The following is a 26,945-nucleotide window of genomic DNA, read 5'->3' on the forward strand; positions in this document are numbered from 1 at the left end:
AGTATTGAAAGATTTCCATTCTTTGACACTAATTGTAGCATTTTTTAAAAAATTGTATAATTTAAGTGCATTTAAGTGCATTGTGTAAGGATAATATTGATCAGAAGGCTTAAAAAGAGAGACTTCAAACGTACTTTTTTCATAAAACTGTTTTGAATAATTTCATACCTGCAATTAAATACATCCTTTTGGAAGCCTGAATTTCTACATAGTAACAATAAAAAAGGTTTTGATTACTTCTCTTTATTTAGGAAGCTTGTTTGCTATTTCTACCACATATCATGGATGTGTAAACTAGAGAGTCTGCAATTTATAGCAGCCTGATGAGATTCTGCAATAACTACCTTAAATCACAATGTAAGGAACAATTTCATTGTGCTTTAGATTTTGCTTTTGTTCAGCAGATTATTTTCAAATGACTCAAATCTAAGTCATGGACAATACTGATTATGCTGTCTTAAAACAGGATATTGAAATGTACCCATGCATGTACATTCTTGTGCATCACAGGTCCTGGCTTGAGTACTTTCCATATCAAAAATTTTAGCAAAATGTCCTACTTTATGCCTTAGATCACAAAAAGACTACGGTTTTAATTTAAAGAAAATACATTAAAAAAACTTGTATACCATATGATTCAAATTGTGATAGTAATAACTCAGCATTATAAGTAAAAGCCTGTTAGTGTCTGTGAAGGAATTTTATTTCATAATAAAATACATTCTGTGCTAGCTGTTGTGAAAGTGGCACCCATGTATGCCCCTTTCTATCTTTTTAACAGGTACTTTTAAAAAATAGCTTTTGACTTAAAAATATAAAAAATTATAGCACGAGCTCAGCTATAAGACTTTCTGTCTTTATGAACCTTTATGAAAAAAAATGCTTTTTGGTTTTTAGAAGCAGTCCACAAGGAAAAAAGCCAACACCACAACAAACCAGTGTTTGTACTTGCTGTTCCTTCAGTTCTGTGATACACTCTGTCAAGCCTGGGCTGTTTGATAGAAAAAAAGTTGCCAAAAATAGCCACCTACCATAATTATTTACCTTTCCGTTGAAGGCTTGCTAAGTTTACATTAATAGAGTGGAACACTTTTAAAAACTTGGTGTATTGTTGGTCTAAGTTTAAGTGCAGATAATACCAGGTAAGCCGACCAAATACTCTGTGGCTGATATATCATCCTACAATATATTTTCTTTCAGCAGCAAAACATATATGAGCATTATTTAAGAGGCTGTATAGAGGAGGAGTGGTTTTATTTTTTCTGGGTTTTGTGGGTTTTTTGGTGGTGTGTTTTTTTCCTTTGTTTGTTTTGTTTCCATCAGAACTCAGATTCCTCTAACTGTACTGTTAGCTTTTCTTCTTTCCTTCCACTTTCTTTGATGGTGTTCTTTGTCAGTTTTTCTGTTTGATAGGATTTCAGTATTTGTATTCCATACAAAAAGAAGTCTTTGAATACTTGTACCACCTCTTTTAAAAAAAATCTTTTCTGACTAGGTAGAAAATCAAATTGGCAGGTCTGCTCTATGAAGATTTTATAAGAAGTAGAAATGTTTTAACATACAAAATTTTGTTAAGCATCTGGTCTTTACTGTTGAAGAGAAGACAGTCTGTACCAGTGGTTTCACACTGGGTAGTGAGCTGTACACCCATGCAGTGTAGGGTGTTGCTCCTAGGTTCTAGAATATCTGGTTTATCTAGTAGCAATTGCAAGGAGCCTTTGAGCTGCTAAGGTTGTGCAAGGAGGCTTTCTACATTTTGGTGGGCTTTCCAGCAAAATATTAGAACTCTGAAATTATGGTTCATAGGGAAAAAAAACCCAAATATAAACATTTTTTAAAAATTTAAGTCTTAGTGATGCAAATAGCACTTTCAGAATACTAAACTGTTATGTTTGATCTTCTTGAAGATATTTTAAGCTCTTTTGTTAGTGGTACCATACCATTTCTGATATATATAGAATAAGCCCTGTATTTTGCAAGGCATAGCTTTGCTTTTTTTTTTTTTTTTTTTTTTTTTTCAGCTTTGTTGATCTGAGCTTTCTTCTTTTAAATGCTGAAATGCTGGAGAGAATTGCCAAGCATGACCAGTTGTCCCTTCCAGACAGTTGTACCCTGAGTGTGGTACACTCCCAGTTTAGTTGTCCATACTGCTGATTCCAGAGTTACATGCTTATCTGAATTAAGGAGCTTGTATGTGCACATATTAAATAAGAAAGAACATTATATTTTCTTCCTCATTCATGTCTTACAGGTATCAGGGAATCTGGGGCATGTTCCATCTCACATGCCATCTTTGCAACCATGGTCTTTTGCTCCCTGCAAGGTTTCTTAACCCTGTGGAATGAAGGCCCTCCTGTAAATCAGTTTCAGCTGTTGCTAAAAACCCCCTCCTATCTGAATTATTTTATCACCATTAAAAAAGGGCAGCCTTTTGTGAAAGATTTTAGTATTGATCCCAGTGATATTACCTGTATAATTTTTCCATTGTCTCGTGTTAACTCCATTTTGAGGAAGTACTTGAAACTTGCATGACAAAGTTTCTAACCATAGTACAATGTTTGGGTTTTTTTTTTTTCTTTTCATTTTCTTTCCAATTTATCATCTGATAAGCATATGAACTCAAAAGATTAAGACAACAGCATTAGACAATCACTTCTGAAGAAATGAAGTAAACACAAGTATCTTTGCTTCACAAGCTGTTTAGCATTGAAACATCGCAATTATTTTTAACTTTTTGTTTTGGAAAGAGAGGAATGAGTATTACTGAGCTTGACCAGAAATACAGGTTTTTAAAAACAGCATTATATACTATATATAAACTTTCAGAACAAGAAACCTGTTCAACTTCTTTTTAAAGCTACATCTAAATTCTTGACAACAACAGTGCCGTAAAAACATCTGTGGAAGTGCTGACTATTTCATCAAGGAATGGATATGATTATGAAAACTTGTGTATGAAACTGAATCTGAAAGCTTGTACATTAAAACATGAGATCTTCCAGAAGAAAATCCCTGTGGGAGCTTTGTTATGTCTGTCATTTTTTGATTAACTTTTGATGCCTCCCCACTGCACCCTCCCCCCCCTCCCGCCTTCCATCAGTCTCTCCTTCCTGCCCCCTCCTGAAGTGACTTAAGGAAGCACAGTAACTCTGGAGCTGTAATCCTCAGATCTCAAAAAAAACATTGTGCATTTTTTTTATTTGTTTGGTTTGTGGTACATTTGATAGTTGAATCCTATATTCACAATTTCGTGTTCCAGAGAGTCTTTGTTGTGTGTGGCTCCTGCTCATGCTGGTTAAATAAGATAAACATAAACAGCTACTGTTTCAGTTCTCCTTAATGTTGTCTAAATAAATTGTGAAGAAATGGGAGGGCTCCAGAGCCTTGCAGAATAGTCATAATAATAATGTGTTTGTTAAATAAAGTGTTTGTTAGAGAATCCAAATTCTCTTTCCCTGTGATTTTCTTTCATAAATGAGTTTGGGGGATTAAAAGAGATTTTTAGCATTGCAACTTTTAAATAGTTGGATACTGTCTCTTTTAAATGATGTAGTCACAAGTGAAGTTTTCCACATTATGTTTTTTCATGATGTTATCCTCTTAGGAACCTCAGGCACTTCAAAAAGTGGTACTGTTGTTGGTCTTTGCCTGGCAACTTACTATGTTACTGCTTGTACAAGAGTGCTTCACTTTTCTCAATATATATTTTTTGGTGATGGCAGGCAGACAAAATCCCAGCACCCACATTCAATAATATTTTGGGAGCTGGTTCTGCCAGGTTGCCTGTGTTCTTGTGCCATAGCACCAGGACAAGGATTGGTTATCTGGGGATGGGCCTGTACCACCCAGTGAAGGCATGGCTGGGGCGTGGGTATGGCTACTCACAGCAGCTTTAATCTTATAGCATAAACAGCACAGCAAGAAAGGCTCAGTGTCATTATTGGCTGATGTGTGGATTACTAACCCCAAAGGGCTTTTAGCTGTGAGTACCACATCCTTCACTACTATTTTCATCCTATTATTTAACTTGCAGCTAGTGTTATGTCTGTTTGTCTTACAGCAGCATCTTAATTTGTGGAAATAACCCGAGTGCAAGATTGCGGTGATTCTTTTTAGTGATATCTTAATGTGCTTCTAAGCATATGTTTTATTTCTAGCTTTTGTGGATTATAAACTGGGATTTAAAAAGGAAGTATTTAAGCTTTAATCAATTATCTTATGGTAACATTGTGGCATTGGGCCAAGACTTCTTGATCCTAGCTCTTATGTAGTTTTTGGTGTAATGTGTATTTGAAGAATCTGGTAAGTGTAAGTTGGTATCTCTAAAACAGCAAGCTGAAATTTCCCAGAGGAAGCTGAATTAGGCATCCTCCTGACTTTCCTGCCTACGCACTGTGCTGCATAAAATACAGTTGTTTCACAAACAGAGGGAGAGTTATAAAGGTGGCTTTACTGTGACATTAAATCTGTCTTGAGAGCTTTTCCAGAAATATGAATATAGTAATTATATGATTAAACAATAAGTAAACCTTCTGGGTTGTGCACTTCCTCAGGCTGTTAACCTAACCACTAATTAACCAACAGGAAATTCCAGACCTGAAAGTTTCATTATTGCTGTACTAAACTGTGAAAATCTAAGTGTGTTAATGAGAATTTCATTATAGCCATCTGTAGCTTGTTTCTAAATTGTGTCAAAGTAGGAAAAACATAATATACCATCTGTTACCCAGCCATATCAAGCTGATGTGAAAAATATTAGGGGAAACATCCCCCCTGATTTACAACCCTACTTGTGTCTTATTTCTCATCGTTTATTTGTGGCAATCACTGGTGCCATGACATTACTGTTGTAATGTGTCGCATGCCTTAAATGATGTATTTTGCTTAGTTTACAATTTCTATATTATAACTTGAATATTTGGGGAGTTAGAGGTGTGCACTTTCTGAAATGGTAATTTCCGGGCGGTTAATGACGCCTCAGTTTCAGTGTTATGTCAAGCATGTCTGAATTACCAAACCCAGAAGCTTGGGTTGTTTTGCAATTCACGGTTCTTTTTGGTTTTAAGTAAGTGAACAATTGTCAATAACATTTATCAGTAGTCTTTCTCTCACTAGTGAATATGAATTGAAACATTTTGCTCAGATGGTGAGATTTTTGCTACTTCTTCTATGCTGTCCCTTTCAGACTCTTTTTTTTAATGGGTTGTTTTTCTTCACTATTTCTTCTCTATGGAGCTTGATCCATAGAAAATTTCCCAAGTCGCTTGTTTTGTGGTTCCTTCTGACCTTAAAAAGGAAGGAGGCTGTAATGTATTACTAGACACTTACCAAGAATGAATTCTTAATTGTCAGGTGTTTGTAGGTGTATTTCAGGTAGAGCATTAAGCAAGAAAGTGGTGGTCCCATGGGAAAAATTTAAAAAATTGCTTTTGGGAAGATAATTGGCAAAGAAGAAAACACTAAAACAACTGTGGAGTAAGGCAGGTCCTTAGCAGCTGAAATGAAATATGAGTCATTAAGGCCATAAAATGTACTAATGTTTGCATATTACCTTTTGTTCGGAGTAGGGGAGTGATCTATGATGCAAAAATGAGGCAAAAAGGTTGTAATTGAGATAGAGAGGTGGAAGGGTCATGCAGCAGTTTAAGGGAAGTCATGCTGAGGACAGGCAGCCCAAAATATGGGCTTGTCCTTTCGTCCCCCAAAGTTTTCTGAGTAGGCTCTCTCTTTTTCTGCTGAATTTGCACAGCAACCAGCACAGCTTTGGTGAGGGCTCTTAAATACTGCCTTAGTGTTCAAGACAAACTACAAATTTAATGCCTAAACATACAAGCAAAATCTATTTCTCTGAAGACTATCATGCAAAAACCATAATTAGAATAAAATTAGTAACTCTTCAATGTAGCAGTATATTTACAATTTTAATGTCTTAATGCTCTAAAAATATAAAAAGTCTCTATATGCTGGGTTGAGCAAGTGGATGAGAAAAGCCAGCTGATGTAGTCTTCTTGGTCCTTCAAAAGACTTTTCCTGGCCTCTAACCTAAAACCTGTTTGGAAAACTAAACAAATGTGGCATAAGACAGTAGACCCTGCATGTATAAACAAATTGCTCAAAAATAAGAACAAAGGTATAAGAAACGGTCTACTTTGAAGATAAAGGGAGGCCACCTTGGAATTCCAGAGGCATCTGTGCTAGAACTCATAGTTTAAAATTTTAAACTATGTTAGAAAATTTCTACATTTTCTATGTAGAAAATGTCTGAATAGTGAGGTGGCAGTTTGGTGACAGTTAAAATTATTATTCATAGTAATGAGAGGAGACATAACTGAAGACTTGCAGAAGGATTTTACAGGGAAAAAAAAAGATAATAAAATGAGATTACATTCACTTTAGATAAATGTAATACAAATCAGTTTGCCGTGTGTAAATTAATAGAGAAGAGAAAAAATGATTATGCCACTGTATAAATCTATAATGACAACACAGTGCACAGTTCTGGTCTCATCTCCATAGGATATAGTAAACTGGATAGGGTTGAGTGAGGATTGACAGGGTTGTCCAAAAGTGTGATAAGGCTTTCATATAAGGGTCACAATGCCATGGTCTCAGCTCACATGTTCTTATGTTTACTATTTGTACCAACTTGTTGCTTTCTAACTGTTCCAAATAAGTGCAAAGAGAACATGCAATGCAAATGTCTAATGATGCTGTGTAAGATCCTTAAACCAAATGTTAATAATGGAAAAATAATTAAGTCCCCTCTAATGTTGAGTTGTTTTACAATCTATAATCAACTTAGTTGATGTGTGACTTGCATAAGAAAAACAAGTTCTTGGTCTGTTTCCAGGCCATTTGGAAGCTACTTGTCTGTGCTCTCTTCTCTAGTTCTTTCTGACAGAACAAAACTATTTGCCTTTCCCTGGAGACTTGGCTGTGTTGATCCATCACAAATGAAATGCCATCTCAGTAGGTACAAAGCAACTAAAGAAATAAAGTACTTAATAAAGCAGGAATTTAATCTGGAAGAATGCCTATTCTTAGCCTAGTAATCCAGGTTTCCTGCAATTCTTAGTGCTTTCAGACTCCAGTTTCTCATGGATATTATTTAAAAAAAATAATCCTTATTTTTTCAGGGTTAGATAGAAGTATCAGATAGTTTTAGAAAACAGTCTTTTGTTTATAACAATAGAGACAATAGGTTGAAGGAGCTGCCAGCTTCACAAATATGTTACTGCTGGGGATTTTTAAAAAACAGATAGTTCTGACGAACTTTTCATATGCAAGATGATTGATACACATGCATTGAGTTCTAACAGTCAATTGGGCTGTTAGAGTTTTTTGGCTTGTTTTTCCCAATGCAGAAATACTCAGTGTTCTGGATAATGACAGAAAAGTGAATCTGAAAGTGTTAAAGATCTAAAAATGAGTATTGGGAAGTTTTTGTTTTACTGCCCTCACTTGTCTATGCAAGTCTTCCTATTCTTTTTGTTCTGGAAACTATTATGTGAATTAAATGATCTGCACATCTGTTCTAAAAATTACCTATATGGCAACCTCTTTAGAATGTGTTTTGTATTAAGCACTATAGTATCATTGTATTTAGAAAAATTAGATAGCTTATTTATTTTAAAGCAAAAGAAAAGAGATTCCATGTTTATGATCCATTCACATGTTTTCCCTTTTATTGCTGATACTAGAACATTTTAATTTCATTTTTTTTGATGTTGGTGGGTTTTTTTTTCTAAAACCCCATTTAAGGGGTTTTACTCCTACTCCATCTTTTAAAATTCTCAACAAGTGTTATAGGAACTTAGAAAAAACCCCACAACACTAGTAGCCTATGTTGGGTGATATTGGTGGGGGAAAAAGAACAAGTAACCTCTCTGAGATGCAGGGGAAATACCCAGACACATAGAAATGAAAAAGTTTTCATTTCTTCTCTTGCAGGTTATCTGAAATGTTGGGCACCTGCTTATCATGGTCAATAGGACTAAATTCTGTTGGTGACTCTCTGGAGGAAAACCATATGACTTTTCAGCAGTGATAAATTTAGTGCTTGATATGTGAAAGCCATCAGAAGGGAATAGCTAAATAAACAGCATGCAGAATTTAATAGCACAAGATACCAGTAGATATTTTAATATTATGAATATTATTTGAATATTTCTAGTAACAGATCTTAGGCCTGGATAGTAATTAAGGCTTTTAAGGGGAATTCCCAAATGTTTTGTGCCTTAGGTAATGTGTTGGTATTTTAGACAACATTTATACCTTGTCTACACTGAAACTTTTACTACTGTAGGTCAGGTTTGGCTGTTGTCTGCAGTATTGCTGTCCCCAGCTTTTCAAGCAATCAACATTGCTTCAGGGATTTCTATTGTTGTCTCCTGATAATTTATATTGTTGTCTCCTGAAGTTTGGTTGCAGAGTGCAGTTGACTTGGAACACAACCAGCGATTCATCTGACTTTCATGCATCCTTACATGCAATAGGTAAAACTAAGTTAGTTTTATGTTTTGAGTGATATAATGGGAGGTGGATGCTGGTTATGGGACTTCTCAGATAAGAGAGGCTGGATAAGGAATTCTCAGTAATGTTGTTCACTCATCACACTTTCACTCCCACAGTTGTTAACCTTCCAGTGAAGTGGCACATAAGCCACTTTGAAACACTCTGTGGTCTGATACAGATCTAAAAGCAACATTTGCCAATGAAAGGAACTGGCAGGATGTTGCTGTTGTTGATAGCCTTGCCCAAAAGGGTTTGTTGACCTCATTCCTTTCGTGGCAGACTGTACTGTAAGCAGCTCTCATGTGGTTGTATGCATTAGGTTTGACTTAGAGAAGAGGTAACTGAATGGAGAATTGCTTTTAAGCGACTTCTGGTTTTAACTGATGAGGTCAAACTTCTCTAAATCATTCTACTACAAACACTGCAAAGTTGTTTTTTGTTTTCCTGATAGCATTAATATTGTACTTTTGTGAAACTGATTCGTTAAGATCCTAAGGTTTGATAATTTTGTAGGTAGCAGTGATGATCAAATTAACTCGACGTAAATGCGTATTTGCCTCTGTTGCCTAAGTATTCCACTGATCACTAAAATTTCTTCACCTGAACTTTTTAGTCTGTTGTCTTACATACAGGGAGATAGGGAAGGTTAGGAAGCATGAATGAAAGGGAAGAGTCCTAAGTCTAAAGCTTCCTATTAAACTTGTCTTGCAAAAAATAAAAAGGGTTCAGAAAACAGGACTGGATTCTTTTTATGGTATAAAGCCACAGAAGACATCATAAAGCTACTTAATACTCTCTTTTGAACTGGCTGAAGTAGCTATGTCAGGATTAATGGCTATACAAATCTCCAGATGTACTCTGCAGGCTTCTTGGTCAGGTGGTGGGATTATAAATAGGTAGGCTTACGGTTGTCCCAGGAACAACAGCTTGTCATGCACACACACACTCTGTCCCTTCTACCTACATATGCAATTGAAAGAAATTCACTTGATATTAATGGAGAAGAAAATGCTCTGTTATTTTAGAGGTAAGCAGAAAAATAACTTTCAATTTTAGCCTCCCTCTCCTTGTTTAGCTGATAAGCAGAATGACTTCAGTTATCATACTGGGGAATGTCATACTGACAATAATTTTGTTTGCTATACATGGCTAAAACATTGACTCACAAATCTGTTCTGGTTGGTAACTGGGAGTTCTGGAAATGTTTGATGTTAAGGACACATATTTTGCCAGACTAAAGATGCAGATGTTCATATTTAGACAGTATTTCCTTGCTTGTTTGGTTGAACTTGTCCTAACACCTGCTGTGAAGAAAAATATTTACCAGTAATTGCATATCTGCTGCAGCTTTTCAAGTCATTCTCTTTGAGAGAAAGAATTTATGTGTAGGGAATTGAGAGAATTTATGTGTAGGGAAGTATATAAATTGCCCTGTTTTCAGAGAAGGTGTGTTCTTCTAGTCCAAGTTACCAAAGCCTTTTTTTATAATCCCGCTTCTGGCTCAAATGTGAGACCTGTGGATTTATCCATGTGGATGGACTGGTGAAATTTAAGTAGTGCATTTCTTGGTATAGAAGCTATTTCATATGTTATTTTAATTTTATGATTGGGGCCTGAGAAGTTCAAGTGTGGTTATTGAGATTATTTTAAATGATGTTGTTATTTCATGCAGACTGTAAAACTTCTCTGACTTTGTCTTTCATCTGATTCTAATTTTTTTTTTTTTTTTTTGAAGAAGCACACTTGTTATTTGTTCTAACTTGTAAAAGTCAATGTCCTTAATATTGAATACAGTAGAGTCCTTGCTGTGTATTCTCTTTGATTATTGTATGTAACTTTTTTATGGAAAGCATTGAAACAATATTGTAACACCTAAATAGGCTAAGTACCTAAATAACTTCACAATGCCAAGATGCGCTTTATTTACAGCAACAAAGAAAAAATTTAAGAAATCTTGTTTAGTTGAACTTCTCATAAAAATCGGGATGCTTCTGGCACTGAATCATATATTAATAAGTTAAAAACTCAGCAGAGATAAACACTGTGAACCTGTGTTAGTGAAAGTTACAAAGGGTGAGGGGGTAAATACAGGAGTGAAGCACAGTAGTTACAGAAAATTATTCATCAGAGTAGTTGGACAGGAAAGTTTCTCTGCAATGTGCAGAGCAGGTTTTAAGCTGCTGCTTAAAAACAGTATTAAAGTTATTAAGAAGTACGCTTCTCCCTTTCCTAGAGTTTTTTCCTACTTTATAGTTTATGTTGAAGCCCTGTACCCTTTTTCAGAAAGAGAAGAGGCTTTCTAAGAGAAGTAATGTCATCCAAACCAGCTTTGGTGTTACCACCATCACCAGATTTCTTTGAAGAAATATCTTCTTCCTTCCTTGCCTGTTGCAAGAATCCAGTGAGAAATAGATCCATGGGATTCTGAAGGTGCAGAAGAAAGATGGGAAGGGGGCCTTATGACAGCTCTTGTGGTAGATGGGGATGAGTTTGGGGGGAGGAAATAACAGTATTCTTCTGGGGCTCTGAATTGCCAACCAATGAGGGAATTTTAGTTTAAGTAGGGCAAAGGGGAGGGAGCTTCTGCTGTCAGCAGAAGCAAAGGTGGCTGTGAAAACTGCTGCTCAGCCTCATGCTATGAAGAGACCTGTGATAGGGCTTCTGGCTGGGCTTTATACCAATCATCTCCCCACACACTGGGCATAGGAGGTCAGGCTTGGGCTCCAGCAGGAGCACTGACATTTGTCCTGTTTCCCACTTTGCTTTCTGAGGAGGACACGGGGAGGGAAGTGAGTCTTGAAGAAAAAGCTGTGAAAGATGAGCAGGAGAATCTGGTGGCAGGTAGGTATTCAAAGCATTTCTGCTTAGTTTTGCAAGGAGTGTTAGCCTGAGATACTCCCTTGTTCATACTTTGGGGGAAACCTCCTTATTACATCCTAGTTTTCAGGATATTAATTGCCAAGGTGTGTCTTTTGTAATCTAGTAAAGAAAACACTCAATTTGATACAGTTTCTTAAGCCTGAGCTGAACTTTTTTTTTTCCCTTTTTATTTTCTTTCCTGTAACAAAGTAGGATGTGTGTTGTTGGCTTTTTTTTAAAGCTTCTTACTCAGGGTAGGAGGCTTCCCCTGCTTCCCCCTCTCTTCCAATGCTTGGTCATGTCAGTTTTTCAGTTTACTGAACCTTCTTATTTCTTGGTTATGCAAATGTACAAAACATTTTTAAGTTTTACCAGATTTATTTAGCTAAAGGACATAACTGTTAAGAGAAGGCTTCTGGTGACTGAAGAGATTTCTGCAAGGGAGAAAGTTTGTTCTGTTCTGAACACCTGCATAAAACCCACAAATCAGCTGCAGTGCTTTCCAAGGTTGCATTGTTGCACTTGGCTCAATTATTCTTCCTTCATCTGAACTGGGAAATGGGACTGTCAAAGTTAAATCCAACCTTCTATAGCAGCTAAAAGGAAAAGGGACTAAAGTTTGTCTTCTCTGTTGCTACTGCAGAGCCTCCTAGCTGCAGTCCTGCATTGTTTTATTCATTGCACACCTGTACCCCTATACCCCTGTACCTATGTTAGGGACGTGTGGATGTGACGAAAAAGGGAAAGGTCCATATTAACCTCTTTACTGGCTACTGTGATACTGCGTGGTGATGCTTTTCTTTTCCTTACCTTTCCCTGTCTCTAAACACATCTACTGCCTGCCTGCAGTGTTAGTTTTAAGGCGTGATTTTGAACAGGAGAGAAAAGTAGCAGCAGAAAAGCTCAGATAAACTGACAGTTCTTACCTCTATTGATGTTCAGAATAGTGGCTGAAAAAGCCATGAGCAGAGCCAGGTGTTTCATCTGCAGGCTTTGAAAAGACAGATGTTATACCTGCTTTCATGTCTAAGAAATAATGGCCAAAAGGGCAGAATCAGGTTTTGCTCTATTTGAAAGCCCTTAATTGAACTTTGGTCATGGGAGAAAAACACTGTATGAGCATCCTTTTATAGCACTTCTTGGGAAAAAAAGGTTTTGAGGGTTTGTTCCTAGTGGATGTAACATACTTTCGCTTGAGTTTTAAGCATTTGTTAGGTTTATTAGTGTATCAAAGGTTAAGCTCCCCCTTTCAGTTCAAGCTGCTCTTTGTTTTCTTTTCCTGTTTATTCAGCCAGTTATGTATTACTCAATTACTGTTACAGATTTACTGCTTTCTCTTCCCTGATCTCCCTACTTTCTGTCAGGCCATTTTCGTAACTATAATAAGTACTATGTGAGTCGTATGAAGTTCTAATATATTTGAATGCCATTCAAGTTTTTCGTACTTTCTTCTGGTAGTAAATACAAGTTATTTTTTGTATTTAATGCCTCGTGAAAAGTTTGAAAATAGATATAGGTATCTGCTTAGTACAGTGGTATGTTTCACATCAAGGTGTCACTTTTGTATTTGTATTTTGTCCTAGCCCTACTTACTTCAGAAGTCTAAGTTTTTAACTTCTTTAGATGTACTGTCTGTGGAACTAATTTTCCACTACACCTGTTTTTGCTTTATTTGTTGAGGGTTTTTTTAGGAGAAAAAGAAATGCTACTTCTAGCACAACAGAATGTGCTGCAAAGGAACTTTTGTATTGGAACATCTTTCTATAATTCCCAAGTAACAATAATATACTTTATTCTAATTATAGCTTAAAGTATTTTTATCCTGTGTTGCCTGCTAGGATTCTGAGCTCTTGGATACCGTCTGAACAGCGAGACGATTCTTAGGCCTAGAGAGGAGCAAACTATGTTGTGCTGGGTGGTGTAGGAAAACACGAGGTCAGTGGCTGTCTGTGCTCAGGAGTTGATCATCTTTCATGTCCCTAAAGGTACCTTGAAAAGGCTGTCAGAATAATAGTTACAATTCAGCTTTGTAGGGCAAGGAGTTAATATTTTTTACAGAAAAGTTTTAAATCAATTCTTGACATTAGTTTACACTGGAGTTGGTGGCCTTATAATGCTAAGAGAGGCACAGTTAAAAAAGTGCCCGTACCATAGAGATTTTTCATTGCGTTGTCTCTGAATCGCCCCTTTCTTCTTGTAATAAGAGAAAACATTGCATGAATTATGGCTCAAATACAGTCTCTTCTGTTTTCAAGACTGCCACTGCCATGGGGACTGACGATCAGACAGGCAAGTGTCTGTTCCAAATGGTCTGGAGGGAACTGAAGGATTCATTTGCTGTTTTCTTGCTTTTAGTGTGAATCAGATGGCTGAAGATTCTATTAAGCTTTCACCTTACTGTCATGGTTACCATCCTAGTCCTGTGATTTATTTCTCTCTAGAATAAGACTTTTTTTTTTTTTTTCCTTTTAATATATTTTCCTCAGTACTATAAGACTAGCTGGGGGGATATTTCACACATCCCATTGACTAGGGAAAACTTTCTCTAGCAAAAGCTTTGAAAACATGTTTTAATTCTAGGCATACTTCATTTTCTTGATCCAATTTATTTATGGAAATAGAATAGAAACATAGGTGTCTCACATTTTTTGCTTTCGTTGTAGCAGTCATCTGAATTTGAAGAGAACATCTGCAGATGATTTGTTACTTGATGGAACCTCAGTGAGTAAACCCATAGGGATAATCTTCAAAGATCAGTGTATTAATAATCTCCTCACCCATAGTATTACTACTGGCATGTCAGCTGGTGGATCAGTTTCACAATATGTTTTTGTGTTGGGAGAGCTATTTACTCACTGCCTCATTTCTAGTATCGTCCTGATGTAATCCTTTTTAAATATCAGTATCATTTGCAATATTATTTGCCTTTCAGCCTTGGGAAACTGTATAGACAAGTGCAGTGTGAAATACCCTTTTGTCACAGAAGATTTACACGCATTATTCACGTTTGTTGAAACTGAATTTAAAACATATTTCTGAACTTTAGGGGGTTTGGTACTTATTGAGCTATCTTCTAGACACAATATCCGTACAATATAACTTCAGAATCTTCCCAAAATAACTAATCAGGTGAGTTTAGAAACTGAAAGCTCATATTTCTGTATGGAGCAGGTACAGCAAATATTTTTCCTTTGTTTTGTCCTACGTATATCATAAGCCTGGCTTGAAGGGATAACCTAAGAATGGACAGTGCCTGACTCATTGATTCATACCTTAATCTTAACAACCATCTGGCGCTTTTAAAGCAGAAATAAAGAGAGAGACTGTGTACCAAACAGTGATATTGATCTGGAGATTAAAGTCTGGTATCAAGACTGATAGACATGTAATAGAGATGCTGTGAGGCTGGTACAGCAAATATTTAATAATGCCTAATGTTAAGGAAAAATATTGGAACACAATCGTATGTTAAAGCTAACTTAAAAGTAACTTTTTTCAGCATGTGTGGCAACCCAGATTCTGTGCAGAAACCTGTGTGCCTGGTAATAGCTTGGTCAAGATGAACAGAATAGCTAAACTCCAGTTAAAAATTATTGTTTCAAGCTCCACCAAAAAGAGAGGTGCTGTTCATGAGCAACAGCAAACTGTTCTTTGAGCATGACTTTTAAAGGTTACCTTGTCATACATTGAATTAGCTCTGAAATTAAAAACCTGGTTATTTTCAGGAGCCATAGGGCAATAAATTCCATCTAAATTTTGATCTTTTGAACTGGTGTAAAAAATCAGGAGGCTCACTAAACTTTAAAAACCTTCAGTAGAGGTAGATTCTCTTGACATTATGGCATAATTTCTGTTGAAGTTATGGCAAACTGAACATCTGAAACTGGCAGAGTGACTCTGAAGAAAATAGAAGGAGGAGCTGAGGTGTTATATTAGTTTCTGAATGCTTTCTTTTCTAGTTTTAATCTCAAAGGTTTTCTTTTATCTGGAGATACTCCTAAAAGCATACTCTTCTGCAATCATTGTTCTCTGTTAAATTTGACTGATGGCTTGCAGTCTTATTTGGAGGAGTATTAGAGCTAAAACTGGGAAAATGCAACTCTAAAGGTAGCAGAAATTAAATAAACTTAGTTCCTTCCCATTCTAAGCCCTGATCCAGTAAATCTAAGCAGTGAATTGTAATTTGGGTGCCATGGGTGCCATTGAGTGTGCCATACCTGAAAATGTGTTATATAGAAGCAACTGTACTTTCTCTGGATGGAGTATTTTATAAATTCCATGTTCTTGCCAAACATGAAGATTTGTAGATTTTTGCTGGTACAAGTTAATATTAAATTCAGTTGCTAAATCACAGGAACAATACAGCTGCACAGAGTGTGTTTTGATACAGGTACAGTGTAACTTTTGACTTCATCTACAAATTCAAGTGTTTGGAAAAATCCTAGAATTTCTTTCAAGCGGTTTGTTAGAAATGTGTCTGTATGGATCAGGTAGGATGCAGCAAGCAGCAGTGAAAGGTGGGTAAGAGGCAGTGTAAATAGTTTTCACTTCCATTTTCTTAATGTAATGGTCATCAAGGGGGACAATCTCTAGAAGTTTATGAATAAAGCAGCCTTTTCTGTTCTGGATATATGTAATGCCTCACTGTTAACTTGAATTTCGTGCAATGTCTTTGTGTAATGATGAACAGATAATATAGGGACTTGGGAAATTTCCTGCCCTCTGTTAATAACACACAGAAAAATAGAAACTGATATCGTAGGATGCTAGCTGTGAAGTAAGTTTTTTTTTTTTATTAGATGAACACTAAAGAAAATGTATACCTTATTACACATTACTCATTGTTAATTCTGTGTTTTCATTACCTCCTAAAGATGCTTTTTTTTTCTTTAAGTGACTAGATGTAACGCATCCTACCTCTGACAGGAAAAAAACCTTCACATGAACAGAACATAAATCCTGTGCTCATATATAGGCTATTTTGCTGTGCTGGTGGGAAGGGTAGGGGTAGGAAGAGTAATGGTCCTATTTCTTGAGTATTTTTATTTTATTCTGCAGAGTGGCTTTACAAATCTTTGTAGCTACCATAACAAGAAAAGTGGTGTATCTCAGTTCTCAGGCTAAAAGAAAAGTACTCCATGTGGAATAGATACATCAGTGCCATTGTTAGTATTCATATGAAGAACAACAAAAATGAAAATCAAGCTGTATTTCATTAAAGAAAAGCAAACAAAAATATTATCCGTAATTATGCTGCAAATGAAACCAGCCTTTGACTGGCCTGTAAACAATAGACACTATTGTAAAATATTCTGCATCTCATGTGTTTGATTGTGTAATTATCAAGTCCCAGTATGGGAACTCTTACTTGCAAATTAACTTAAAACTTATGAAATGCTTCCCCTCCAGACCCTAAAACACAGTGGATTTTTTGAGTGACTTGCTTTGATACTTGCAGTCTGGAGTATGATGAGCTGATGAGATAGTAATGCTGCAGTTGTCTCCAAGCTTCTTCCTAACAAGCATTGTTTGGTGTTGAAGATGCACAGTGGTAAGGTCATGAAACCATAATGGCCAAAGTGGAAGCTGAATAAACAGGAGGAAAGCTGGTACTTTCATGATCTTTGCCTAGTGTAGGAAACAAATTTGTTCTGGATGTGTTAAAGATGAGTATTGGGCTGGGAATGCTTGTAGCCAATATTAGGGCCTTAAATATTTTAGTATACCTGTTGGCCAAAGCTGATGTATCATTCTACACAAAACAAATTAATATTCTTAATGTAGGCCTGAACTCCTGCTCAAGTGTTCCTTGACTGAGCAGATGATGTGCAAGGTTTCAGCTGCCTGCTAGTATGGTGTACTACTGGAGCAATGTTATTTTAATAATTGAGAGGATCATAATAATTGCTTGGAGTGAGAGCTCAGAGAAGAAAGCTCTAGAAGAAACTTTATTGTAGTGGCCTTTTTCCTCTATTCATAGGATCTTAATAGTGTAAGATCCTTTTCTGACTTTGAGTGAGAATAAAATGAAGGGCTACTTGTACTCTTGGCATATATAATTTTTTCTAAGTTTGATATAAAAAAGCATGTAGTTGCTTTTCATATAAACAAATGCTCTTTATTGTGCCGTAAGTGAAAATTAACAAACTTAATCCTATCTTTTGTGCAGTAGAAATTTTTTATCATGCTATATTTAATGAACCTTTTCAGTGCCTGAAGTGCAGGTGAGGTCCCTTGTGACCTTTCCTGTCTTAGGGCATAGCTATAGAAAACTTGAGAAATGGTTCTGATGTTGGAGGTTAGATCCAGAATAATTTGAGTGATTTCTGGCTGTCAAGCTGTCTTTGTATAGTGAATCGTGTAATTGTGCTCAAGACAAGAAGTGGTATGAACATCAATATTCCTTGATATCAAGATTTGAAGAGGTGGATTGTTTATACTGCAGCCTGTGGTGATGCACACATATAACAGATAGGTAACCCCACTTTTTTTGAGGGAAGTGATCCTTATTGAGAGGAAATGCTGGTGATAACAGGTGATACAGTGATCCAGGTCACTGTAAGTTCAAGTATTTCTCATCGTTTTGAGTGCCATTCTCTAGTTACTCAGAGTTAAAAATATAGTGCTTATACCTTCCTAACAGGAACTGAAAACTTGTTGGTTTTTAAAAAGATAACATCTAATAATTAGATGATTTTTTATTTTCTTTACTTTTGAAAAGGGCTTCCGCACATTCAGATCATTGACACTTAGGTTTTTTGGCAAAAAGAAAATACATTGAGGTACAGTGATGAGACTTCATTTTGTGGAAGAGGGATCTGAAACACATAAAACCTTGACTTCATGGCCTTGCACTTGATTTTAACAGATGGATTGTTTTTCCTAACAAAGTTGTGAAATCTTCTGTCTGCATTTGGCGGAAAGAATTCTTTACTGTCTTTACAGGAGTTGTATTCTGTCACAAAGTCTGGTGGGAATTGGAGATGAGGCTTCAGAAATTTGAATTGCTAAAAGAGATACAAACAAATTCTCTTGGGAACAATATAATCTCTCAGCACAAGGCCTAGCTAAAAAACTTGGCATAATCTGTGAGCTCCAAGTGCACTGGCAACAAGAGAAATACAAACTCTGCCCAGGTTTCATGAGGCTGTTTGTAGAACCTTGTGAAGGTGCTGTGGGTGATCCTCTGCCTGCCTTTTCCAGGGCTAAGAAGAATTGTCAAAGACAGATTATTATTATTTTTCTACTTTGTCTTAATTGAGAAATTAATTAATTGATAAACCAGAAGATGACATTCAACTTGTTGCAGCATAATGGGTAGCTGAAATTGTTTATCCAGTGATAGACAGTAGGGAACACATCCCTTGAGGTGAGTTATGAATGGCAGTTTTCAGGTCTGGTGTAGGGAAGTCAGTGGATCCTACGGACCTACGGAGATAAGGAAGGAGTGAGGACCTACCTTGTGCAGCACAATTTGCAGAGGAGTTTTTATTATGAGTTGTGACCTTATTTGGTCAAAATTTCTTTTTCAGCTCCCTCTATGTCATTCTTCCCACAGCTTCCATTTAGTCCTATAGTAGCCTTAGCTCCTAGCATATCTGGAAGTTATCTGAACATGAAAGGCACTGTGAGTTAGACCATTTACTGAACACTGTTTTCTGACCTAAGATGTTTGGTTTATGTTTTGGAATTTATCCTCTTCACTGTGGTTGTATTTTGTTTTCCTAAAAATCAGGAGGTTTTTCTTTTCAGTAGAAACTACCTAAACTGCTCTCTGTACTTTATCAAATTCATTAAAAAACAGCAGCTCTCCCAGTTTGCTAAATGACTGGTGGAGGTAAAGAGGCAAGAGAGAAACTCAAGGAAAGAAAAATTGTAAGACCAAATGCAAATATATTAAGCTAAGGATGAGAAACTTGATGAAAAATGAAGAAAAAGAGACAAAGGAGACATAGCATCTTGAAACATAAAATGCAAGTATTAGGATCCCTAATTGTTTAATAAGAAGTTGCCAAAATCTCAGCATAATTTCTTAGAAAATATACTTGGAGATTTTTCTGCCTTTTTGTGGGGTGGCAAATGTAAGCATAGCTAACCATACAGTAAGTGAAGATGTGCTAAAGATTGGTAAGGCAGTGGTGTAAGTGGAGAATCAGCTGGCTCTGTTAGGCTGCCTGACCCCCTTGTGTGTGTGTGCCATGGAGCTTCATCTCTGTAGCCTTTGCACACAAGCTTTGACAAGAGTATTTTAGCAGTTCTGGCTCTCTGCTGTGTAAGATACTGTATAAATACCACCACATTTTACTGATGTGAATCATGCATTTATTGCTGTGTGTGATTAAGCACTGTGATAGCAGAGTTCCAGCAATGAAATAGCATTCATCTGCTTAATGGAAAATAGAGCTCACCAGTACTTCTAAACAAATCTTTCTGTGGCATGTAGTCTCCAAGGATTAAATTCTGCTTTCAGTTGTGATAAATATCATTTAAGGGTCAGTCAAGGTCACTTAAAGATCTAAGATTGAGTATAGACGGGGAAAAGCACAAGTACTGCTTGACTTTGGCTTTGGATATTTTTTTTTTTTTTATTAATAACATCATAGGGTGATGTTTTTGTTGTGTTTTTTTTTTATTATTAAATAATTGTATTGATGTTCTGTATTGGCTAATAATTTCGTTTTTAGAGGTTATATTAAAGCTAACTGTCATGCCAAAAAAACCAGCAAAAACCAACAAATGAGGGAGGAGTAAAAAAAATTCTAGATTCATTTATTTTGTAATGTTCACATAAGCCAGAAACAACCCAGCCAAACTGCTGTAGATGCTGAAGTTAAATTTGCTTAAATTGAATGTGGAGTGCACCAAAACTAATCTAAAACATTAACAGAGAGGAAGAATAAATTTTGATGGCAAATCCTCATTGAGCATGTTTGGAGGTCTGTAGGTACTCCTGATTAGCTACAAGGGCTCTGAATAGTTAATTATTCAGCATGAAGTTCTGAAGTTCAAAACTCTAAGCACTTTCAGAACAGATTGGTCATGTGAAGTCTCATTACACAGTCGTCTTTTGCAACACTGCTCTGGACCTTGTTTGCTTCTTATTGTGAGTGACTTTAAACTTTGCTTTCTCAAGAAAGGTGTGTGTTTCTAATTGCTGAGCATGAAATCCTTTGCTTTATTTCTGTTGGACAATTACAGAAGTTAATTGGTTTGCTTATGCTGAAAGTAAACAAACTTTGGTACAGCTTCAGAATCTCAATTGCAAGCATATTTTTAAAACCTTCATGTATTATGTTTCAAATGTGTTTTATCTTTCTGTGAAAGAGAAAATCTCCAGTCAAGATTTTGTAAAAGAATGTTTGGAAGGAAATTTTAAAAAGTTCTTATGCGACAATGAGTCTCCGCAATGTGTTCCAGTTTTGTTTCTATGGTGAAATTCTTAATAATACTGTTTTTTAGTTGTGACAGTGTTGTTGAATTGTGTAAAGTTATTTCAATAAAAGGGGATTCTAGACTATATGTTGTAGGACACGTGAGTCCTGCCCTCAGAATTTACTGTGTCATAAATACATCAAGAGATATAGAGTTTTTCTTTTGTACCCATTAATGTATATATATTTTTTAAGTGAAATAGGTCAAACTTATTTAATGAACGCTCTTTGCATTCAAGAGTACACTGGGTCTCACAAAGATGGGAAAGGATGGCAAGAAAATTAAAATGGAAGGGGGTGAGGGGGAAATATGGAAGCGTATTGTAAATAAAATGTCAAGAGATATTGCAACACAGTAGGACTGATTATTTATTACTGTATAGAAGTAAATAAACTAGATCTGGTAGGATTTGTTTGAATGATTTTGATAACCAAAAGAAAAATTTGGGTTGGAAAAATATGAATATTCCACTGCCTATCTATCTTATGTGTTAAACATACTGTCAGTGCCATTTGCCTTCATACTGCCTAGCACAATATTCCTGTTTATACTAATCCAGTAAATCCGTTTGGAGAACACAAAAATAGGGTTCTTGCATAACCTGAGGGAAAGAAAAAAAATTAATCAATTTACTACTTTTAATGTATATTAGAAAAAAGTTTTTGTTTTGGCCTTGATACATATTGCGTGTTGTGAGGTTTTTGTTGTTTTGTTTGTTTGTTTGTAAATATAATTGATACCTTAGTCTGTTGTATCTTCTATAGCCACTCATATGTTAAAATATTCCCTTATGCTTTCCTTGTACGTATCAAAGAACCAATGTTGCACAGTGTGAGTGGACAGAATTAAGTGTGCTTCATTTCTGTTCCAAGTTAGTTTGGCTCTATGGAATCATACACGCATAACTAACTTCTCATTTTTTTTCCATGTATTTCAGAAAAAAATCTAAAGCACCACCTCCTCCATCTGAAACAAAATTCATTGCTGTTTCTACATTTGATGACACAGAATCAGCCAACCCCGTCATGGAACAGAAAGAGAATGTAATCGATAAAGATATTGAACTATCAGTGGTCCTGCCAGGAGATGTGATCAAGTATACTACAGTTAATGGGAGGTGAGCTATGCATAATAAGATTTTTGTTTAATTTTTTTTTCTCGCTCCACTTTATTACAGCCTTCATGCAGGCTTTAATCACTCAGTAAAAGAAAAGCTATATAAGCCTGAATGTTTTGGGATAGATGTGGAAAGAAACATGTACTTTACACATTTACTTACCTTTTGGTAAAACAATTTCTGGACATTCAGAAATTCTGTATCAGGATGCATAGCCATTCCTGTTCTTTCTGGTCTTTGCAAATCTCCAGAAAAATACTTGTTTCTATGAGTCACTGAATTTTCTCACAGAAGTTTTTCTTGTTAGACCCAAAGATGAGTTCCTGCATCCTATTTGCATACAAAGTCATGTGTTCAACACTCGCACAGCACTGCAGCGTATACACTGCTAGCTGTCCTAAAAGTGTGTCATCACTTCAGACAAAAATCTATAATGCTTCAAAGAAATAGTTTGTAGTTACAGCTGTGGAAAATCTTTTTTTGAGAATCAAATATATTTTGTTTAATCTGGTTTTAATCCAAAACACATATTTCAGTCTGCTAATTGGTAGTATCGATGATCCCTGTAACTCTCAAGTCACCTTTAGTTGAGAAAGACCTAGACATTGACTGTTAAGTTGAAATCACACATCCTGGGGCTTAAAATGTTACATTAATTATCATAGCAGGTCTACTAAAAAGAGTCATATGTAAAGCCAAGTATGGATCAGAACAATTTGAATGCCAGTTTGTTACTTTCCTATGCTGAAATAAAGAAACTTATTTCTATATTGTGTCTTTGCTACTGAAAGCAACCACACTGATTTAAACCAGGCAATATAAATACGTAATTACATCTACTTCACTTCTATGAGAGACAAAGACTTTTGTGACTCTAGTCTGTTTGCACACTTTATCATTTGCTAGAATTCTTGAGGTTGCTGCTTAGGCATCAAATACTAGGTTGTTCACCAGAGCTGCAATAGATGAACTTCTGTGAATTGCATTTCTTTATTATCTTTTTCTTCCTCCTCCCTAGACTCCATGTAGGTAACTTAAATCTGGGGTTATATTGCTCAGAATAAATTTCCTGAAATAATTGTTGACTACCATGATGCACTATGGTGTTCTTGCTAGTGTGTTTATAGCAAGGGATATTGCTGTCAGTGAATACAACATCTTACTCTGTTTTTAAAATTTCTTATAGCTGAGACTTCTTTTCACTTTGTACACTCTTATGAGTACTGTGTGCCCCTCTGTATTGCTTTGCTCAGAAGAAAGAAAGGAATGTTCAAAACCTTTAGTCAGACAAATGACATTGTTTATCATTACTCAGTGTTCAAGACAGGTCTCACAGGCTTATCAGGAAGTGTTTACATTTCCTCATCTGTTTCATTATCTTATTGCATTTCTTTCAATCAAGATACCGAATGTGATTGATTTCATAAATGTCTCTGTTGCAAAAGAGAAGCTATATTGAGACTGCTAGGCTCACTCAGAATGAGGGAGGATGCTCTGCAGAACCTGCAAAATACTGTGAAGCATACTGCAATCTATCTTTTGTTCTAGTTTTGCTCTGTCTTGATAGTCATATTTTGTGGACAAATAGGCAAGATACTCTAGAAATAACATTAACAGATAAATTGCTGATTTGTCTCTCTGCTGTTGATAAACAGAGATGAGCAGTTGCACAGCTTCCGAGGAGAGAATACCTTTTAAAATCTCATAAAAGAAAAGCAAAACTGTGTACATTGTGTGCTCAAATGCCATTGTTCCCTCAAAGGAACTTCTCTACTGTTCTGAGATGAAGTTGGATTGCTTTCTCCCTGCTTTGGCACAGTGGATAACAAGAGCTATGTAAACCAATGCAAGATGTTACATAGATAAATATCCTAAGATATCCTAAGAGAGGAGAAGTAGACAGAAGAGGAATAGAATGAAATCTGAGAGCTTTCAGAGGAAAAGATTACAAGTGAGAATAATTTTTGATCCTGAAGTTGTGTATAAGCTCAAAAGCATGACTTAGAAAATGAAGAACTGAAATAGCTCATTCCTCATACTGAAGGCAGTCAAGGTCCACTTGAAGGTGCAATGATTAGAGGAAGGTATGAGTGGAGCATTTCACTTTGCTGGCATTTATTTTATTTAATTTTTTTAAATTGGAATATTTTTCAGAGTGGAGTTTCTGAATCTTCTCCTATCATTCTAAATACAGCATAGGACTCAAGAGTTTTCTGTAGCCAAAGGAAAAAAGCCAGAAACTAGAAGAGCTAGTTTATTTAGCAGCATAATAATTTTATAGGTTTTGTATGTTTGTTTTCCCACAAAGAAGAAATTCAGAGTGTGAGAAAATTTTCTAGAAATTAAATAATTAGTTTCAGTTACATGCATTGATAAATTAACGTAGAAGCTTCAAGGGCTGATATGATAGTGACATGGGCTTTATTTGGAAATGGTAGTAGCATACTTAAGGCTTCAGTTTGATGCCTTTCAGAGAGACCTTAGCTTTGCTGAATTTCTTAAGAGTCCTTTGTGAGTTTCAGTTTGATCCCTTCTTGAGTATTTTCACACATTAGGGTATTCTTAATAAACTGCTGTTTCACTCTGTATAGCTAGCTAGTGAATAACAAGCTTTGTGGTGTTGCCCTACTTTTTAAAACTTACTGTACTTATTGGTTAGTAACAAACGCTGGGTGTTTTTGTTTTTGGTTTTTTTCTGTTCATGAAAACAGATGTCGCTTTTTGTTTAGAGAATAGCAATAGTAAATATTTTTGCAAGGAATGCTGTGGAGCCATAGGTTAAAGTAATCAGAGATTTATAAAAAGCCAAACTGTGACTGCATGTAAGTTATCCTCCCCTCCCTTTTCACATCTTTGATGTTCTTAACAGTCTCCAGTAACAGAATGGCAGATGACAGCCAACTTTTAAAGCCAGGAAGTGTATAAAAATGCACCAGAACAAAAAATTAATGGGTAACTTACTGGTTAGGCTGATAACCAGAAAGGTCACTACAGAAGCAGTGCCTGCTGTCTCCTCTGGCTCCCCCCCCCCAGTTAAATTGGGAAATTTTTTGATTTGTACTTTCAGCTCCTTTCTTATTAGGGTGAGATGGTTGTACTTTTCCTAGAATGGCTTAAAAGTACAAGAAATAGAGTAATTCCTTCTAATCAGAACAGGTTGTGATATATGTGAGAAGAGAATTGAAATAAACTCCCTCTACTATGTAGACAGGTAGGAATGGTTATTTTTCTGCAGTGCTCAGTGCATTTGTCATGGTATTCATCAGGCTGATAGAGATCATCTAAATAAAGGTATGGAGTATATTGTATTCTTCTAGACCTCATCAGACCATCAGATGGTTGCTTTTTTACACCTTGGAGCGTCATTTCTCGGTGTTTTTTTCTTTTATTGTTCCTCTTGCTTTTGTCTCTTGAGGCAAGAATTGTCCTGCCAGTTAACAGGCAGAAACTTTCCTCTGAGGAAAATAAAAAAAACAATGGGTCTGCAGTAGCAGTATCTGTCAGCTTTCAGATTGTTTCCATCTCATGGAAGTGCTGCATGTGCACCAGAGTCTGGCGCTGCTTTTAGAAATCAGAGAACAGCTTGCTTAAGGAACATTCATTTTTTTCAGACCAAATGAAAACAGGATTTATATTCTAAGGTTAATTAAAAGAGGGGGAAACAAGAGTGTTCACAGCAATTTCTAACACTGAGTTGGTCTTAGTTCTTTTTACAGAATTCTATCATATAAAATGTGTGTATTAACTTCTTATGCAATAAATGTATTCACCATCTTTATATTATCTAGAATTCTACTTAGTTTGATGGTTCTTTGTAGAAGCTATCCTCCCATTTAGCTATGCTGCCAGAATACCTGCTTCTGTTACAAGATTGCAATTTAAGATTTCTGACAAAGCCCTACCAGCCAAACTCTAGACTGATTTTCTCTGAGATGCTTGTGTTTTTTTCAACACAGCATGTTACTGTGTAATTATAAATTATCTTTATAATATCCTCATGAGACAGAGCAGGTGATAATCTCCTTGCTTGAATCTGTAACTGAACACTTGGCTCTGGTTTTGGAATCCCTAGTGGAAGATGTACTTTAAAGGTGACTTCCTCAAACTTCATTTCTTCTTCTTCCTCCAAATGGCTCATGCCCAGGATTTCTGAAAATAAAGTGCCTCACAACCTTAGAATGGATAGAAAAATTTCAGATTTCAGAAGGACACTTCTGTTAATGAATAGCAGGACATTTATCACCACTGCTGCAGTTTACATCAAATGTCAAATGAAGTGGCTAATCCACAGCTTCCTGCTGGCCTCAGCAAAGGCATCACTCATAAAAGCAAAAAATTTTCCCCTTTGCTCAAGCACTTAAGAAATTAGCATACTTTTGTGCAAGCTGGTTTAATTTTCTTTTTAGTGGTGATTTTTTGGCTGTTTGGCTGTTGGGCTTTTTTTTTTTTTTTTTTTTAATGTTTAAAATAGTTAAAGTAGGTGCTTGCCAGAAATTTTTTAGACATCAAAGGGAAAGGATGACTTGGGCTAGATGTTTAGCAGCCTGTTATATTATAAAACTGTCATGTGTTGTAACAGTTCATTTGTCTTTTCCAGGAAGCCCATGATGGACTTACTGATCTTTCTCTGTGCACAGTATCATTTAAATCCGTCGAGTTATACTATAGAGTTGGTATCAGCAGAAAACAGCCAGATAAAATTTAAGCCCAACACACCAGTGGGAATGCTTGAAGTGGAAAAGGTGATTGTAAAGCCAAAACAACTGGATAAGAAGAAACCTGCTCCTGTTATACCAGAGGTAAGAACTAAAAATAAAGTGTATTGAGAAATTAGTATCACTATTGTATTTAGCAAGTCTAGCTAGAGCTCAGCCTCATAGCTTTTCCCTTTGTCTCTCCTCCTCTTACCATGTATCTCTGTGAAATGATTGTCTCCCTGTTCTTGATAACATCCTCTTAGGTAAAATATATCTCAGTTTGTTGCATCAAACATCTTTACTGACGGAAGAAGGAAACGTTGCCA

At 36.1% G+C, this 26,945-nt stretch overlaps 1 protein-coding gene across 16 annotated transcripts in view; it reads left to right on the plus strand.

Annotated features, from left to right (window-relative positions):
- The window catches only part of COBLL1 (cordon-bleu WH2 repeat protein like 1), an 80,010-nt gene that overhangs the window by 22,892 nt on the left and 30,173 nt on the right, over positions 1–26,945 (plus strand). For 5 of the 16 annotated variants that reach the window (XM_071747479.1, XM_071747480.1, XM_071747484.1 and 2 more), the window contains exons 2-3: positions 21,743–21,922; positions 26,520–26,721. In XM_071747479.1, the coding sequence (XP_071603580.1) occupies positions 21,743–21,922; positions 26,520–26,721 (382 nt within the window). Of the gene's footprint in view, positions 1–3,911; positions 3,983–10,802; positions 10,916–11,086; positions 11,356–14,036; positions 14,095–20,432; positions 20,511–21,742; positions 21,923–23,577; positions 24,007–26,519; positions 26,722–26,945 lie in introns of those variants that run through there. The other 11 variants (XM_071747481.1, XM_071747489.1, XM_071747495.1 and 8 more) reach the window with 11 other exon arrangements.

This window comes from Heliangelus exortis, chromosome 6 (assembly GCF_036169615.1).
Source record: "Heliangelus exortis chromosome 6, bHelExo1.hap1, whole genome shotgun sequence".
NCBI classification, from domain to species: domain Eukaryota; kingdom Metazoa; phylum Chordata; class Aves; order Apodiformes; family Trochilidae; genus Heliangelus; species Heliangelus exortis.